The 15,110-nt window shown below is 35.8% G+C and overlaps 1 protein-coding gene across 1 annotated transcript in view; it reads left to right on the plus strand.

Moving 5' to 3' along the window:
• Positions 1-15,110, plus strand: part of NF1 (neurofibromin 1) — a 244,417-nt gene that overhangs the window by 198,883 nt on the left and 30,424 nt on the right. The window contains exons 36-44 of the mRNA XM_004685158.2: positions 2,044-2,476; positions 3,035-3,375; positions 5,588-5,790; positions 12,032-12,225; positions 13,014-13,154; positions 13,302-13,581; positions 14,014-14,228; positions 14,455-14,516; positions 14,651-14,765. Of these exons, the coding sequence (XP_004685215.1) occupies positions 2,044-2,476; positions 3,035-3,375; positions 5,588-5,790; positions 12,032-12,225; positions 13,014-13,154; positions 13,302-13,581; positions 14,014-14,228; positions 14,455-14,516; positions 14,651-14,765 (1,984 nt within the window). The remainder of the gene's footprint in view (positions 1-2,043; positions 2,477-3,034; positions 3,376-5,587; positions 5,791-12,031; positions 12,226-13,013; positions 13,155-13,301; positions 13,582-14,013; positions 14,229-14,454; positions 14,517-14,650; positions 14,766-15,110) is intronic.

Here is a 15,110-nt window from a genome sequence, read left to right on the forward strand (position 1 = left end):
GTTGTTTATTTTTGTTGAGTTTTGTCAGTTCTCTGTATATTTTTGTGGTCAGTCCTTTATCACTACTTTTGTGTGAGAAAATGTTTTCCCAATTAGTGGGCTGTCTGTTTGTTTTTTTGTAATGTCTCTTTTGCTGTACAGAAGCTCTTTAACTTGATGATATAGTCCCATCTATTTATCTTTGCCTTCACTATCTTTGCAATGGGTGCTCTGTCTTTAAAGATGTCGCTGAAGTGTATGTAGAGTTTGACCCATCTTTGCTTCCAGGTATTTTATGGTTTCCGTTCTTGTGTCTAGGTCTTTAATCCACTTCGAGTTGATTTTTGTGACTGCAATTGAGACAGTGATCTAGTTTCATTTTTTTTGCATGTAGCTTCCCAGTTTTCCCAGCACCATTTGCTGAACAAATTTTCTTTGTTCCATTGTATCTTCTTTGCTGAAACTGCATTTTTATCAAGGTCCTGCAGTTAAAAATTGATGCTGGTGCCTCACAACCTGAGAGAAAACCTGACAGTTCAGCAGAACAGTTTTGGTCCCATTACAATTTGAAAATAGGTATTTTTCCAGCCTTACCTATAAAACTTCTTTACATGACTCCTCCATTCCAGCTAAATTAGCTGACTGTTGCTTGAGCATGTCTCATTACCTGTTTCTTTTTTCTCCATGACGCTTGTGGATCCCTTTTCTTGTTGAGTTTGAAACACTGCTTTCTGTGTAATTTTCACTGATAACCATTTTTGTGTTGATCTCATACTCGCCTCAACTCAAAAGTAGTGTGTTTTTCACTGCAGTTCCTTTGTAAATGATTACATACTAACTTGAACTGTTTCCTTTATTTTAAAATCATCTAATTTTTTAATCTCATATTCTCCCCAAGAGAGTAAAAGCTCTGAGGTGAGGATATTTATTTTAGCTTTCTTTGTCTACTACTACCAGAATTATCTGGTATAGACCCTTAGGCCAAAGTTAATATGGATTGTTTTTATTTAAAATTCTAGCACTGTGTTCTTCAGGGCTTTCTGATGTTTCTTATGTTGGCTATATGCTGTGTTGATTAGAATTGTTTTCACTGTAAGCAATAAAAGACCTAAAATGGTTTCATAAAAAATGGAGCTTATTGGTTCACATAACTCAGTAGTCCAGGGATAAATTTCATCTGAGGAGAGATTTTATCTAGGACTTAGATGCCAGGAGCCCAGTTTCTATCTATATTAATCAGCTCCATTTCCTTAGTTGTTAGGCATGCCTTTATTGTTCCCCAAGATACAAGCAACAAATGTGTGTTCCCTTGTTTATAAACAGTTGAAAAGAAGAAGTCTCAAAATCTTGCAGTCTAAACTAAAAACTCTGGGCCCTCCCTGGTGGTGCAGCGGGTTAAAGCTCAGCACTGCAAGCCAGCCACAGCTGCTTTGGTGTGGATTGGAGCCTCAGCCCCAGAGGTGACCCACATGGCATGGCAGACCTCTCCGACCCACCTTCTGCTCCCCTCAACAGTGTACTTCATGAGTCTGCTTGTTCTCCTCCCCACTCTGGCTGTGGTGAATCCTCTCACTGCCCCTAAACCTCTGGCCTGAACCCCAGTTCTGTAAGCATATATAAATAAATCTTTAAAAATAAACAAACTCTGAATTGGGCCTCTTTAGTCCTTGTTACTCTTGATTTGGGTCATGCGATCAGTCATGACCAATTCTCTCAGGTCATGGTAGGATAAATAAATTGGCTCAAGATAGACCATTCCCACAGATACTGTGGACCTGAGAAGTTTGGTGTGTCTGGAGACAACTACTCCTCTCTCTTTACTAGACTGTGGTGGGCAAGTATGTTGTTATTATTGCTCACAGTTTTTGAATTGGAGGTATTTTACTTCAGCTTCAATTCTCAGTTTCAACTGGTTTAAAAAACTGATCAGACGTCATGTGACTGTTCTATATTATTGAAGTTTCCTCTAGAAAACTAATCATAAAATAAGGTAATAAATTACATTAATACTATCTATATATTCAGGCCTCTGATAAAGAGTTGTCTTTTTGTCATCTTTCTTAGGTTCAAAACCGGTCAGATCAATGGTGATTTGCTGATATACCACGTCTTGCTGACTTTAAAGCCATATTATGCAAAGCCATATGAAATTGTAGTAGACCTTACCCATACTGGGCCTAGCAATCGCTTTAAAACAGACTTTCTCTCCAAGTGGTTTGTTGTTTTTCCTGGCTTTGCTTATGACAACGTCTCTGCAGTCTATATCTATAACTGTAACTCCTGGGTTAGGGAGTATACCAAGTATCACGAGCGGCTGCTAACTGGCCTCAAAGGCAGCAAAAGGCTCATTTTCATAGACTCTCCTGGGAAACTGGCTGAGCACATAGAGCATGAGCAACAGAAACTACCAGCAGCCACCTTGGCTTTAGAAGAGGATCTGAAGGTATTCCACAATGCTCTCAAGTTAGCTCACAAGGACACCAAGGTTTCTATTAAAGTAAGTTTCATCCACTGGGTAAATGATTCATTGACTTTCTTTACAAATCAGACAGTATGCTGGCATCGCTAAGTGTCCCTATAGTATACATCAAATGTAAATTCTAAATGGAGGGCAGCTGAGCTTTCTATCTTCATGGGGACCTTGTAGAAGCTATTAAAGACATACACTTGATTCTAATCTATGCTGAATTGGAGGCAGAAGAGTGTTGTAGAAAGGACAATTTTCTATATACCAGTCAATAGGTAGAAATGTTTAGAGAAGGGTAATTACCTGTTGAACATTCCAGTTATTACAGGTTTCTTACTGAACATGACTTCAGTATAGAGTTAGCGTTTGTCAGTAGGATTCTTGACCTAATTTTTTTTCTAATGTATTCAGTTTCTTGAGAGCACTTATGACAGTAATTAGTGAATCTATTTGAATATATCATGGTGGTAACTTCTTAAAATAGCAAACATGGTAACTTGTTAGTGGATTTGGTTTTTGGAGCCTCTTAGACTTCTGCGTAATGGAATCTAATTCCTCTCCACTCCACCCCTCACCACCACTTTCTAGGTTGGTTCTACTGCTGTTCAAGTAACCTCAGCAGAGCGAACAAAAGTCCTGGGACAATCAGTCTTTCTAAACGATATCTACTATGCTTCAGAAATTGAGGAGATCTGCCTAGTGGATGAGAACCAGTTCACCTTAACTATTGCAAACCAGGGCACACCGCTCACCTTCATGCACCAGGAGTGCGAAGCCATTGTCCAGTCTATCATTCATATCCGGACACGCTGGGAGCTGTCTCAGCCTGATTCCATCCCCCAGCACACCAAAATTCGGCCAAAAGATGTCCCTGGGACACTGCTCAATATCGCATTACTTAATTTAGGCAGTTCAGATCCTAGTTTACGGTAGGTTTTTTTTTTTTTAAATGTATTTCAATTTTGTTCAGTTTATTGCTTTTAAAATGGGACTACTTAATATGCTTGTTTTTTTTTTAAATTAATGATGGACCATTATTTTACATCCATGTTCGGAAATTTAAAGATATGCTATGTTGGGTAACCAGCATGACTTCATCAGGTTGTGGGGTATCCACATGAATTGTAAAATTCTGAATAGGGTGATTCACACTAAACCAATATATGTTTGCTCTCCAGGGAACTGATCTGACAGACAATATGGCACTTGTTTTAGTTTCTCCCCAAAAATGTCTTTTGTTACTTTAGGTTTATATCTAATTTAAGTTTTTCCTCCTCTTGATATCTCTTCCGTTTCCCCATGTTTAAAAGTATGTCATTATTAATTTTCCCTTCAAATCAAATGAGATTATCACTCTTTGACAATGCAAATTTGATGTGTTCCATTACTACAGAATACAACACTTTTGCATACTTTGCAAATATGGAAATACAAGTAAAAAAATCTTGAAAGAAATCTTGAGCAGAATATAGTTGGTTCTGCCTAGGTTCAATAATCTGAACATGACTGAGGAAAATAGAGAGCCTTTGGAATCATTAGATTTGGTTAAAATCTTTATTTACTACTATATGTGACTTTAAGCACGGTGTGAGTTTCTCTCTGAGTTTTTGCCTCCTTGTTTTTTAAATAAAGGTAATATACCTTTCTTATATACCTACAAAGGTTTAAGTAATAATATGTGTGGCAGTTTAATATAGAACCTAAAAGTTTCTCAGTAAACTTAGTTATTTTTTCCCGACTATGCTTTACTTCTCTTCCCTTTTCCCCTCCTTTTCATGTGAGGATAATTCTTTGTTACACATGTACCTTGAGATTAAGAGTTCTAGAGATACAAATTCTTAGCTTCAGAAAATCTTTCTTAGTGTATAATATAGCCCCAGTTTTATTAGGGGGCCTTTCAGTATTCAAGTGTCTCCCTTATTGAAAAGGGGGGGAAATCAACAAGATTCTGTACCTAAATTGGTCCTGATGGGTTTATGAATGCTCAAAAATTATACACAAATTTTGTGTGTGCTTATCTTTCTTTACCTCAGAGAAGATAAGCAAATTTGAGGAACGCTTATTCCTTGTAGAGTCAGTCAAAATAATGTAACTCAAAGTTCTAAGAAGTTAGTAAGCAATATATAAACTTAGAAACAATTATATTAATATTCTCCATTTAGCAAAATGGAACTAGTAGCCTGCCTTTCATTACTAATTCAGAGTTCTTCACAGGAGAAGTCTTATGGCAATTACTAGCTTGAATGAATCTGTATTGTTCCCTTGTATAGTAAAGCAAGCTTATAGCTACAGCTTTTTGCTGAAGCATGTCATCTCAGAGAAGAGGCTGTTAGAAGACTTAAATTTCAGTGGCTTTTTCTTCCTCTGTGGTGCTGTATAAACATATTAGAACAATGAAAGTTCAGAGACAAAGAAAAACTAAATTACTAAGAAGTGAAAAAATCTTTTGTTGGATAGGAGAGGAAAATAGCATTCTTAAATTGAATTTTTTAGCTATTTCCAAAATTATTTAAATCTATTTTCAGACATTTATAAGAGAATTTTGAGACAAGTGGAACCTGAATATAAGTTATGTGTTTTTTTGGTTTTCATTATTATATATAAAGGAAAGAGTTTATTGGAGGAGCTTAATTATGTTAATTTTTTAACCTCCAGTTTGTAGTTTAAAACCCAGAAGGAAATTCAGTGAATATGATTTAAAATTTTAATATTCTATTTGAAAGGGGGCCATCTCAGTTTTCTTCATATGATTTCCATTGTAACTGGTTCTAGTGGGAAGCGAAACCACAATTCAGGTTTGGACCTCACTAAAAGCATAATTTGTCTTTATTCTGACTTTCTATTGATCCACCTTAGGGCCATAAAACTCCTATATTTTATGTCCAGTGAAATGGCTTTTAAGGGAGACCTTACTCTCAGTTATCTCAAAGCTCTCTTCTGAGTTCTGTTAAATCTTCCTTAAAAAGATAACCAAATCATCATGAGATATTTTGGTTTAAGCCATAGAATCATAACATATCTAATCATAAAATGTAGTAATAGTTGGTTTTGCTTTGTAATAGATAAATTGGTATGCTAATTTTTAAAAATGAAATTGTAAGAAAAAAGTTCTAAAACTACTTCATTTGTGCTTTCTCCTAGGTCAGCTGCCTATAATCTTCTGTGTGCCTTAACTTGTACCTTTAATTTAAAAATTGAGGGCCAGTTGCTAGAGACATCAGGTCTATGTATCCCTGCCAACAACACTCTTTTTATTGTCTCTATTAGTAAGACTCTGGCAGCCAATGAGCCACACCTTACCTTAGAATTTTTGGAAGAGTGTATTTCTGGATTTAGCAAATCTAGTAAGTAATGATAACTTTCTTTGATTATATTTCCCTTTCTTACTCTTCTAAATATTCACCAGTGCTATTCTGTAATTGAAGGAATTCTGAAGGAACTTTCTGGTGTACTACATTGAGAGATCACCAAAAGTCTGGCAATAAAAACAAAATGGCAAGATTTTAATATTTTGCCTGTCTCTGGACTATTTACAACGTATTTTTTGCTCTGTTTCAGTTTAATTAGCTTCATCATTTCTCCTTTTAGATTATTTATTCCAAATAAGTATGTTGTCGTCTTAATTTTAGGGAAAAGGTCATGTCTTCTTTACTTCAGGTTGACTTTGAACTGTGATTTTATTGTTTATGTACATATATGTGCAGAATGCAGCGGCATATATTACAGGGTCCAGAGATAGCACTAACTTTAATTTAAAGTCTCATAAACCTAGAATCCACTCATTACATCTATCTTTATAGCCTATAGTTATATGAATGTTGCTCTTCACCTATCTTACTTCCTGACATTTTTTCCCTGTCTCCAAATGCATAACATTTTATTTTTCTACATTCAAGGACATTTCTTGAGTTTTTTTGAGTATTAGGTAGTAGAAAGCCTTTATAATTCTTTGAAACCAAATTACTATATGTAGATTTTATAAAAAGAGATGTAAGAATATAACCTTTGAAAGAAAATGTGTAGGGCTGACAAAATAAGTATAAAACTTTATTAAGAAACACTAACACTAAAAAAATTGAATGAACAGATGTATTTTTTTTAATAAACAATTCTCCCCAGATTACCATAGACCCAATGTCGTCTCATTAAAATAACTAAGGGATTTGAGGATAAAGAGTGAGGCATAGGGCACAGCAGTTGCTCAGCACTGCCAAGCCAGATTGATGACCTCAAATAGCAGTTACTGTGGCACCCTACAGTACCACCCAGTCGGTTCTCTGCAGTCACAACTATGCCCACTGACTGCAAGCAGTGAGGGTGGATTAACATCCCCAACCCACTGTGCCACCCCAATATAGTGAAGTAGGTATGCACTTGAATGTTTCACGCAAGTGAACTCCACAACACATCCGATGTACAGGTTAACCCTTTGAGATTATAAGGGGAGGTAGAGCTCTGCCTAATGCATGGAAACAAACACAGAATCAGACAAAATGGAGATATAGAGAACATATACTAAATGAGAGAGCATGACAGACCTGGAGAAAAAGACCTTGAGGTAATAGACATAAACTTCCTGATGAAATTCATAGTAAATATGCTTCCTGAACTTGGGAGAAGCGTGGATGAACAGGAAAGTATAAGAAAGATCCAAACAGAAGGCACACAAACTGAGGAAAACAAAAGAATTGAAAAATACAGTGAAGCAGAAGAGCAGATACATGAGCAGCAAAACAAAGAAGTAGAACTCACCCAGAGAGACAATAAAAGGAACAAGAATTTTATTTTAGCTTTAAAAGTAAAGCTACTGTAAGGGATCCCTAAGAAAACATCAAGAGGAATAACATTTGCATTCTCCCAGGAAGAGAGAAAGTACCGCAACAATTATTTGAGGAATGATGTCCAAAAACTTCTGTAATCTGGAGAAGGATACATACATAAAGCTCCAGAGTGTTCTAAGTAAGAGGAACCCAAAGAGGCCCACACCAAGATACATTATAATTAAAATGGTAACTATTAAAGAGGATTCTAATAGCAGTGAGAGAAATTAACTTGGTGATGAACTCCATGAGGATATCAGCAGACTTTTCAACAGAGATTGCATACCAAAAGAGAGTGGCTGAGGTACTCAAAGTGCTGAAAGGAAATATCTTTTAACCAAGAATCCCCTACTTGGTAGGGTTATCATTCAGAAATGAAGGAAACCAATACTAGAGTTTCCCATACAAGCAAAAATGAAAGGTCATTACCATCAGTGCAAGAAATGTTAAAGGGTCCTCTCTAAACTGGGGGCAGAGGGAAATGCATTAACAACAAAGAAAAATATAAGAGAAATAACCCCATTAGAAAAGTGTTTACAGTAACCAGTATAAGTTAACAATCTAAGTACTTTTCATAGATGAATGAATATATGTAAAAGAATACTGTTTTTTAAAAAATGAAGTCCTGGCCCTCCCTGGTGGCGCAGCGGGTTAAAGCACAGCACTAAGAATCTGAAGCCACTTCCGCATGAGTTCGATTCCCGCCTGCCCTGGAGGAGACCACATGGCGAGCCAGATCTCTCCTGGCCCGCCCGCTGCTTCCCTCAGCAGTGTACTTCGTTGATCTGCCTGTTCTGCTCCCCACTCTGTCTCTGGTGAAGCCTCTCACCGCCCCTGAGCCTCTGGCCTGTACCCCAGTTCTGTATGAATAAATAAATAAATCTTTAAAAAAAAAAAAAAATGAAGTCCTAGCCCTCCCCTGGTGGTGCAACAGGTTAGGACGCAGCACTGCAAGCTGCCTGCAGCCACTTCAGTGCAAGTTCTATCCCTGGCCCTAGAGGCAATCCACTTGGCATGGCGGACCTCTTCTGACCCACCCTTTGCTCCCCTCGGCAGTGTATTTCATTCATCTGCCTGTTCTGCTTCCCACTCTGTCTCGGGTGAATCCTCTCACCACCTCTGCACCTCTGGCTTGCACCCCAATTCTATATGCACGAATAAGTAAAATCTTAAAAAAATGTGCCACTTCCACAATATGGGTGGACATTAAGGGAAAAATGATAAGTAAAATAAATCAGATGGAGAAAGACATCCTATCCTTTCATTCATATATAGAAGATAAAGAAACAAAGCAAATGAACAAACCTAACAAACTCTTAGATTCTGACACCCAAATGATGGTTACCAGAGAATAGGTGGTTGGGGGAGGGGTGAGTAAAAATGGGTGAAATGGGTCAATTGTATAGTGGTGGCTGGAAGCTAAATTTGTGGTGGCTTTCATAATTAAGTGTATATATAGGTATTGATACAAAGCTGATACTTATGCATTGTCATAAATCAGTGTTACCTCAGTAAAAAGGAATAAGTAAATAAAGATTTGGAAATCAAAAACAAGTATTATATGAAATAATTTAAATGTGAAATCTAAAATGCACAAAAAGTGAAGTCACAGAAAGTAGAAACTCATGAAGAATGAGAATAGTGACTGCCAGGATGGGATATGTTGGTGAAAGGGTACATAGTTGAAGTTATGAGTATGGTCTGAGGATCTCATGTATAATATGATGATGGTAAGTTGGTAATACTGTATTGTATCATTGAAAGTTACTAAGAATAGAATTAAGTATTTACATATATGGGCACAAAGTAAAAATATGTGGTGATTGATTGTGGCAACCCTTTTATAGTGCATAAATAAATCATCACATTGCATGCTTTAAACTTGCAAATTTATTTTTCAGTTATACCTCAATAAGACTAGAAAAAAATAATGAGGTAGAACTTAAAATGATTGTAAATTTCACTTTCTTGAAAGTGCAGAAACAGCTAAGACAGCTAAATTTGAAAGGCAAAACAAATTTGGTGTTACATATACCTGAATACAATATAGCATTACAGTAACTAAAACAGGAGTACTCAAGAATCAGTCAGATTGCTTTAAAGAAAACAGTTGGTAGGCCCTCCCTGGTGGCACAGCAGGTTAAAGCCCATCACTGAGAAGCTAAAGCCACTTCGCATGAGTTCAGTTCCCACCTACCCCGTAGGTGACCACATGGCGCAGCAGACCTCTCCTGACCAGCCTGCTGCTCCCCTCAGCAGTGTACCTCGTTGATCTGCCTGTTCTGCTCCCCACTTTGTCTCTGGTGAAGCCTCTCACCACCCCTGCACCTCTGGCCTGTACCCAGTTCTATATGAACAAATAAATCTTTAAAAAAATTTTTAAATTATAAAAAGTAAGAAAGAAAACAGTTGGTAAAAAAGCATCCCAAACTGACAGGAGAAAGATTAGATCATTTCAGAAGTAAGATTGGGGAATGAATTAATTTGGGTCTCCATTCTACTCCACAAGATACCAAAATAAATCCTCCTATATTTAAGAGTATGTAAAAGCTAGAACCTTTAAAAGAAGAAGAAAAATACTTCAATGCTTTCTGAATAAAAGACTTCTGAAGCAAAAAAAAAGTGATAGATGGAAACAAAGGAAGTAGCAGTTTTGATCAAGTGGAACTTCAAAATATCTCTATTTCAAAAAATAAAAATAAAAGTTCAAAAACTAGGAGCAGTTTGCAGCAAATATGAGAAGATTAATATCTTTAACCATGGTTAGTTTTCATAGACTAATTCGGAAAGGATCAGTAGCATGTAAGTCATGTTAAAAAATGAACATGTTTCACTAATAAAATCAAAGATAATATATTCAGCTATTAAATTGGATGATTTTTTTTAAATTTAGTGTTGATGATCTGTAGAACTATAAACAGCAGCAATGTTTTCTACAAGGCAGTTTAAACTTAAATATCAAGAATGTCCATATTTTTTGACCTCATAATTCTGCTTTTTACAATGTACCCTAAGGAATTGATATCCAGATATTTTTAAGTGCCTAAATTTTAGATGAGCAGCTTGATAAATTTTTACCTGTGAATTACAAACCATTTCCCAGATCAATATACAAGACATTGTCAGCATCCAGAAATTCCTTGTCAGTTAATATCTTTCCCTCATCATAAGTAATCAGCAATTGACCTCTATTGCCATGGGTTTATTTTGCCTACTTTGACGTTTACACATTATTTGTAATCGCAAAAACAGGAACAGCCTAAAATAATAAAAACTTAAGTTTTCCGATCTGATGGACTAATATGAAGTACATATTTTCAGTTTGGGAAGACAAAAAGGTTCTGGAGATAAATGGTAGTGATTATACAACAGTGTGGATATTATGCTACTGAACTTAATGCTGCTGAACTGTACACAAAAACTGAGAAATTTTTATGTTGTGTTATTTTTACCACACCCCAAAAAAAGTACTTTGGGGATTCTAGGTAAACTTACATAGAGAATTTTTTTCCTATTTCTGTATCTTTTTGTAAGTCTGAAGTTACGTCAAAATAAAAGGTCAAAATGTTTTTAAAGAATTTTAAATGAGTAAATCTCAATATAATATATAGTGAAAACAAATATTCAGAACATACTGTACATATAGCATAATCCCAATTTTTGTGAATTAATTGGAGTTGGTCTCTGTACAGATATACATACATAAATATTACATTTACATGGGTTTGGAAAAAAGCCTGGAGATGAGGTATGATTCAACAATATATATGGATTTCATTTTGTGGTAAGCCTATTTTTAAAGTTTTGTTTTTTGACTTTTTTTCCCAAAGATTTATTTATTTGTGCATACAGAGCTGGGGTACAGGCCAGAGATGCAGGGGCGGCAAGAGGCTTCACCATAGACAGAGTGGGGAGCAGAACAGGCAGATCGACGAAGTACACTGCTGAGGGGAGCAGCGGGGTGGTCAGGAGAGGTCTGCCACGCCATGTGGATCTCCTCCGGGGCAGGCGGGAATCGAACTCATGCGGAAGTGGCTTTAGCTTCTCAGTGCTGCGCTTTAACCAGCTGCGCCACCAGGGAGGGCCGTTATTGATTTCTTTTTGCCAAACTTTCTATGATTACTTTATTAGAAGTATGAGATATAACGTATTTATTAGTAATAGGTAATAATAAGAAATGACTACATACTCATTTAAGAAGTAGTATGAAACAATGTATTTTTTAACAAAAGAGACATTATTAAAAAAAATGTCGGCCCTCCCTGGTGGCGCAGCGGGTTAAAGCGCAGCACTGAGAAGCTAAAGCCACTTCACATGAGTTCGATTCCCGCCTGCCCCGGAGGTGACCGCATGGCGTGGCAGACCTCTCCTGACCCGCCCGCTGTTCCCTTCAGCAGTGTACTTTGTCGATCTGCCTGTTCTGCTCTCACTCTGTCTCTGGTGAAGCCTCTTGCCGCCCCTGCATCTCTGGCCTGTACCCCAGCTCTGTATGCACAAATAAATAAATCTTTGGGGAAAAAAAAGTCAAAAAACAAAACTTTAAAAATAGGCTTACTATTAAAATTACTTTAAGACTTGTTCTCTTTCTTTGCTTTTGTGTTCAATAATATATTAATCAAACTTGATTCTAAGTAATAGTTTTTATAATTTTTCCCTCAATCCTTTGTTTTAAAAAACTGTTAAAATAATTGAAGTAGTATTCATTGACTATGTTAATAATCTGTCTCCCTCCCGGCCCCTTCCCACCCCCCACCCCCACCCCCAGGTATTGAATTAAAGCACCTTTGTTTGGAATACATGACTCCATGGCTGTCTAACCTAGTCCGTTTTTGTAAGCATAATGATGATGCCAAACGCCAGAGAGTTACTGCTATTCTCGATAAATTGATAACAATGACCATAAATGAAAAACAGATGTACCCATCTATTCAAGCAAAAATATGGGGAAGCCTTGGACAGGTATTGAGTTTGTTTAAAAATTTATGTAGTACCTCCTTCAAGCACACATTTATCTGGAACAGTCTTTTTGCTTCCTCCAGTGATTATTGTAGTACTGGGCACTGCAGGTATAACTGTAAAATAGATATTCCCCTCTTTCAAAAGATTGTGCATACCTACTTAATTCTTTATGTGATTAAAAATTGTGAATGTCTAATGCATGTCTCAGAGGAAAATATTTTCACGCATAATTATGTTGAACTTAATAGTAAAAATCTAATGTGACTTCTAGTAAATAGAATATCATTTCTATCAGCGTTTTCCTCAAACTATACTGGAAGTATTTCTAATACATATCATTTCTTCAAAGTAATCACTGGAGGAAGCAACAACCTTATTCAAATAATGCTGTAAGTCCTCCATATAATTTTAGCACATCCTGTAAATAATTATAGCCTTTAAAGCATTTTATTGCTTGATGTTACTTCCTATATTTTAAAAAACTATATTTTATTTTGATCGTACATTACTGTCTTAAAACAGAGGGGTTTTGCAACTGAATGAAAGTAATATATGTGAAATTTTTTGTTTCGGGTTTTGAATACTGATCTCTTAATCTCTGGATGAATCAAGTGAATATCCTAATCCTTCTTGGATATTTTATTATAAGTTATATTTGCTTGCAGATTTTAGAGCATCAGGTAAAATAGAATTTCCCATGTTAATTGGGCTTCTCCTTGACGTATTTTTAAATTATAAAAATTAATTTGTAGAGCGACTAAAACAAGTTATTTTCTCTTTCTCACCAGATTACAGATCTCCTTGATGTTGTACTAGACAGTTTCATAAAAACCAGTGCAACAGGTGGATTAGGATCAATAAAAGCTGAGGTGATGGCAGATACTGCTGTAGCTCTGGCTTCTGGAAATGTGAAGTTGGTTTCAAGCAAGGTAATGACTTTTCCTTTTTTCTGCACAGTGTATCTGTTGTTTTTTGTTTGTTTGTCATTAGAAGAGTTCTTTTGTTTTCTAGCTGGTCATTTTAAATTTAAAATGAATTTTTGTGTAAGACTTTTTAAAGAATTCTGCTTTTTACAGGTTATTGGAAGGATGTGCAAAATAATTGACAAGACATGCTTATCTCCAACTCCTACTTTAGAACAACATCTTATGTGGGATGACATTGCTATTCTAGCACGCTACATGCTGATGCTCTCCTTCAACAATTCCCTTGATGTGGCAGCTCATCTCCCCTACCTCTTCCATGTTGTTACTTTCTTAGTAGCCACAGGGCCACTGTCCCTGAGAGCATCCACACATGGATTGGTCATTAATATCATTCATTCTCTCTGTACTTGTTCGCAACTTCATTTTAGTGGTAAGTTCCAGGAAAGTAATTTCTGTTTTTTTCTCCGTTTATTACCTACTTAGCCTGGATAATATTCTTACTTATTTTAGAGCTTGACATCAATATGCTTATTCGAGCCTGTGGCAATGACATGAAATTTTATGAAAAAGAAAAAAATTGCTTCCATCCCATATCAAGCTGTAGGAAAGATTTTCTGTGTATGTTTGTTGTATAGATACATGAAGTCATCAAATAAGCTAAAGACTCCACTCCAGTTGACATTATTGCATTATAGACACAAACTTGTAGATCAGTGGCACTAAAGCAATGAATATTAAGATTATGTAGAAAGTTGGTTTAATTTTGATATTATATTCAGATTTTCTAAATTCAAAATGAAACATGTTACTTGAAAATTTAAAAATTACTAAAATATTTATTTGTATCTTTTTTCTTTTACAGAAGAAACGAAGCAAGTTTTGAGACTCAGTTTGACAGAATTCTCATTACCCAAGTTTTATTTGCTGTTTGGCATTAGCAAAGTGAAGTCAGCTGCTGTTATTGCATTTCGTTCCAGTTATCGGGACAGGTCATTCTCTCCTGGATCCTATGAGAGGGAAACTTTTGCTTTGACATCCTTGGAGACAGTCACAGAAGCTTTGTTGGAGATCATGGAGGTATATAAAGCAAAGTGACAAGAAACTTGTTTTAAAATGCACTAATAATGTACAGGTGAAATAAATATTGGTTTATTCTACTTTCGTTGAATGTTTAAATAAAAATTCCATGGAATGTGTTTATTGGTGACTTATGTCATTTGTAAAATAACATTACAATTAGCATTATTTAAATGTTTCCAAAAGCATGTATGTACATAAATATATCGAGTATCTTTTTTTTAAGGCATGTATGAAAGATATCCCAACATGCAAGTGGCTGGATCAGTGGACAGAACTAGCTCAAAGGTATGTCTCAAATATAAGTTGTAAAAAAGTATGTATGTCTTATTGAAAAGAGATATTACTCTACTGCATAATCAGTGTTTTATTTTTTAGTGTATAAGCAGGTTTTTCATAAGTGTTTGGATCTTTTATTGCAGATTTGCATTCCAATATAATCCGTCCCTGCAACCAAGAGCTCTTGTGGTCTTTGGCTGTATTAGCAAACGAGTGTCTCATGGGCAGATAAAGCAGATCATCCGGATTCTTAGCAAGGTATCTTCCCTACCCTCCTCCCAATTATTTGTGTTCCAAGTTGTAAACCATAGTTTGTATTTTTGTAAGGGACATTTAAATTTGAATTTAATAAAATGTCATGTATATTGATTATTGAATTTTTTAAATGAATTTTGATTTTTTGCTTCATTGTAATTTGAAAGTAAAAGAAAATAAGTATTGTTTCTTGCTAAAATGGTATACTGTTGATGTTTTGTCAGTTTTCAAAGCATTTGACTATGTGGTAAGACTGTAGAGCCTAATATAAAATTTACATATTTTTGTAATTAACTTAATAATGTCTGATTTTTATAATAGATGTAATATAAAAATGTTACAGAATAA

The sequence above is a fragment of the Condylura cristata genome, unplaced genomic scaffold (assembly GCF_000260355.1).
Source record: "Condylura cristata isolate star-nosed mole 26May11 unplaced genomic scaffold, ConCri1.0 scaffold00017, whole genome shotgun sequence".
NCBI classification, from domain to species: Eukaryota; Metazoa; Chordata; class Mammalia; order Eulipotyphla; family Talpidae; genus Condylura; species Condylura cristata.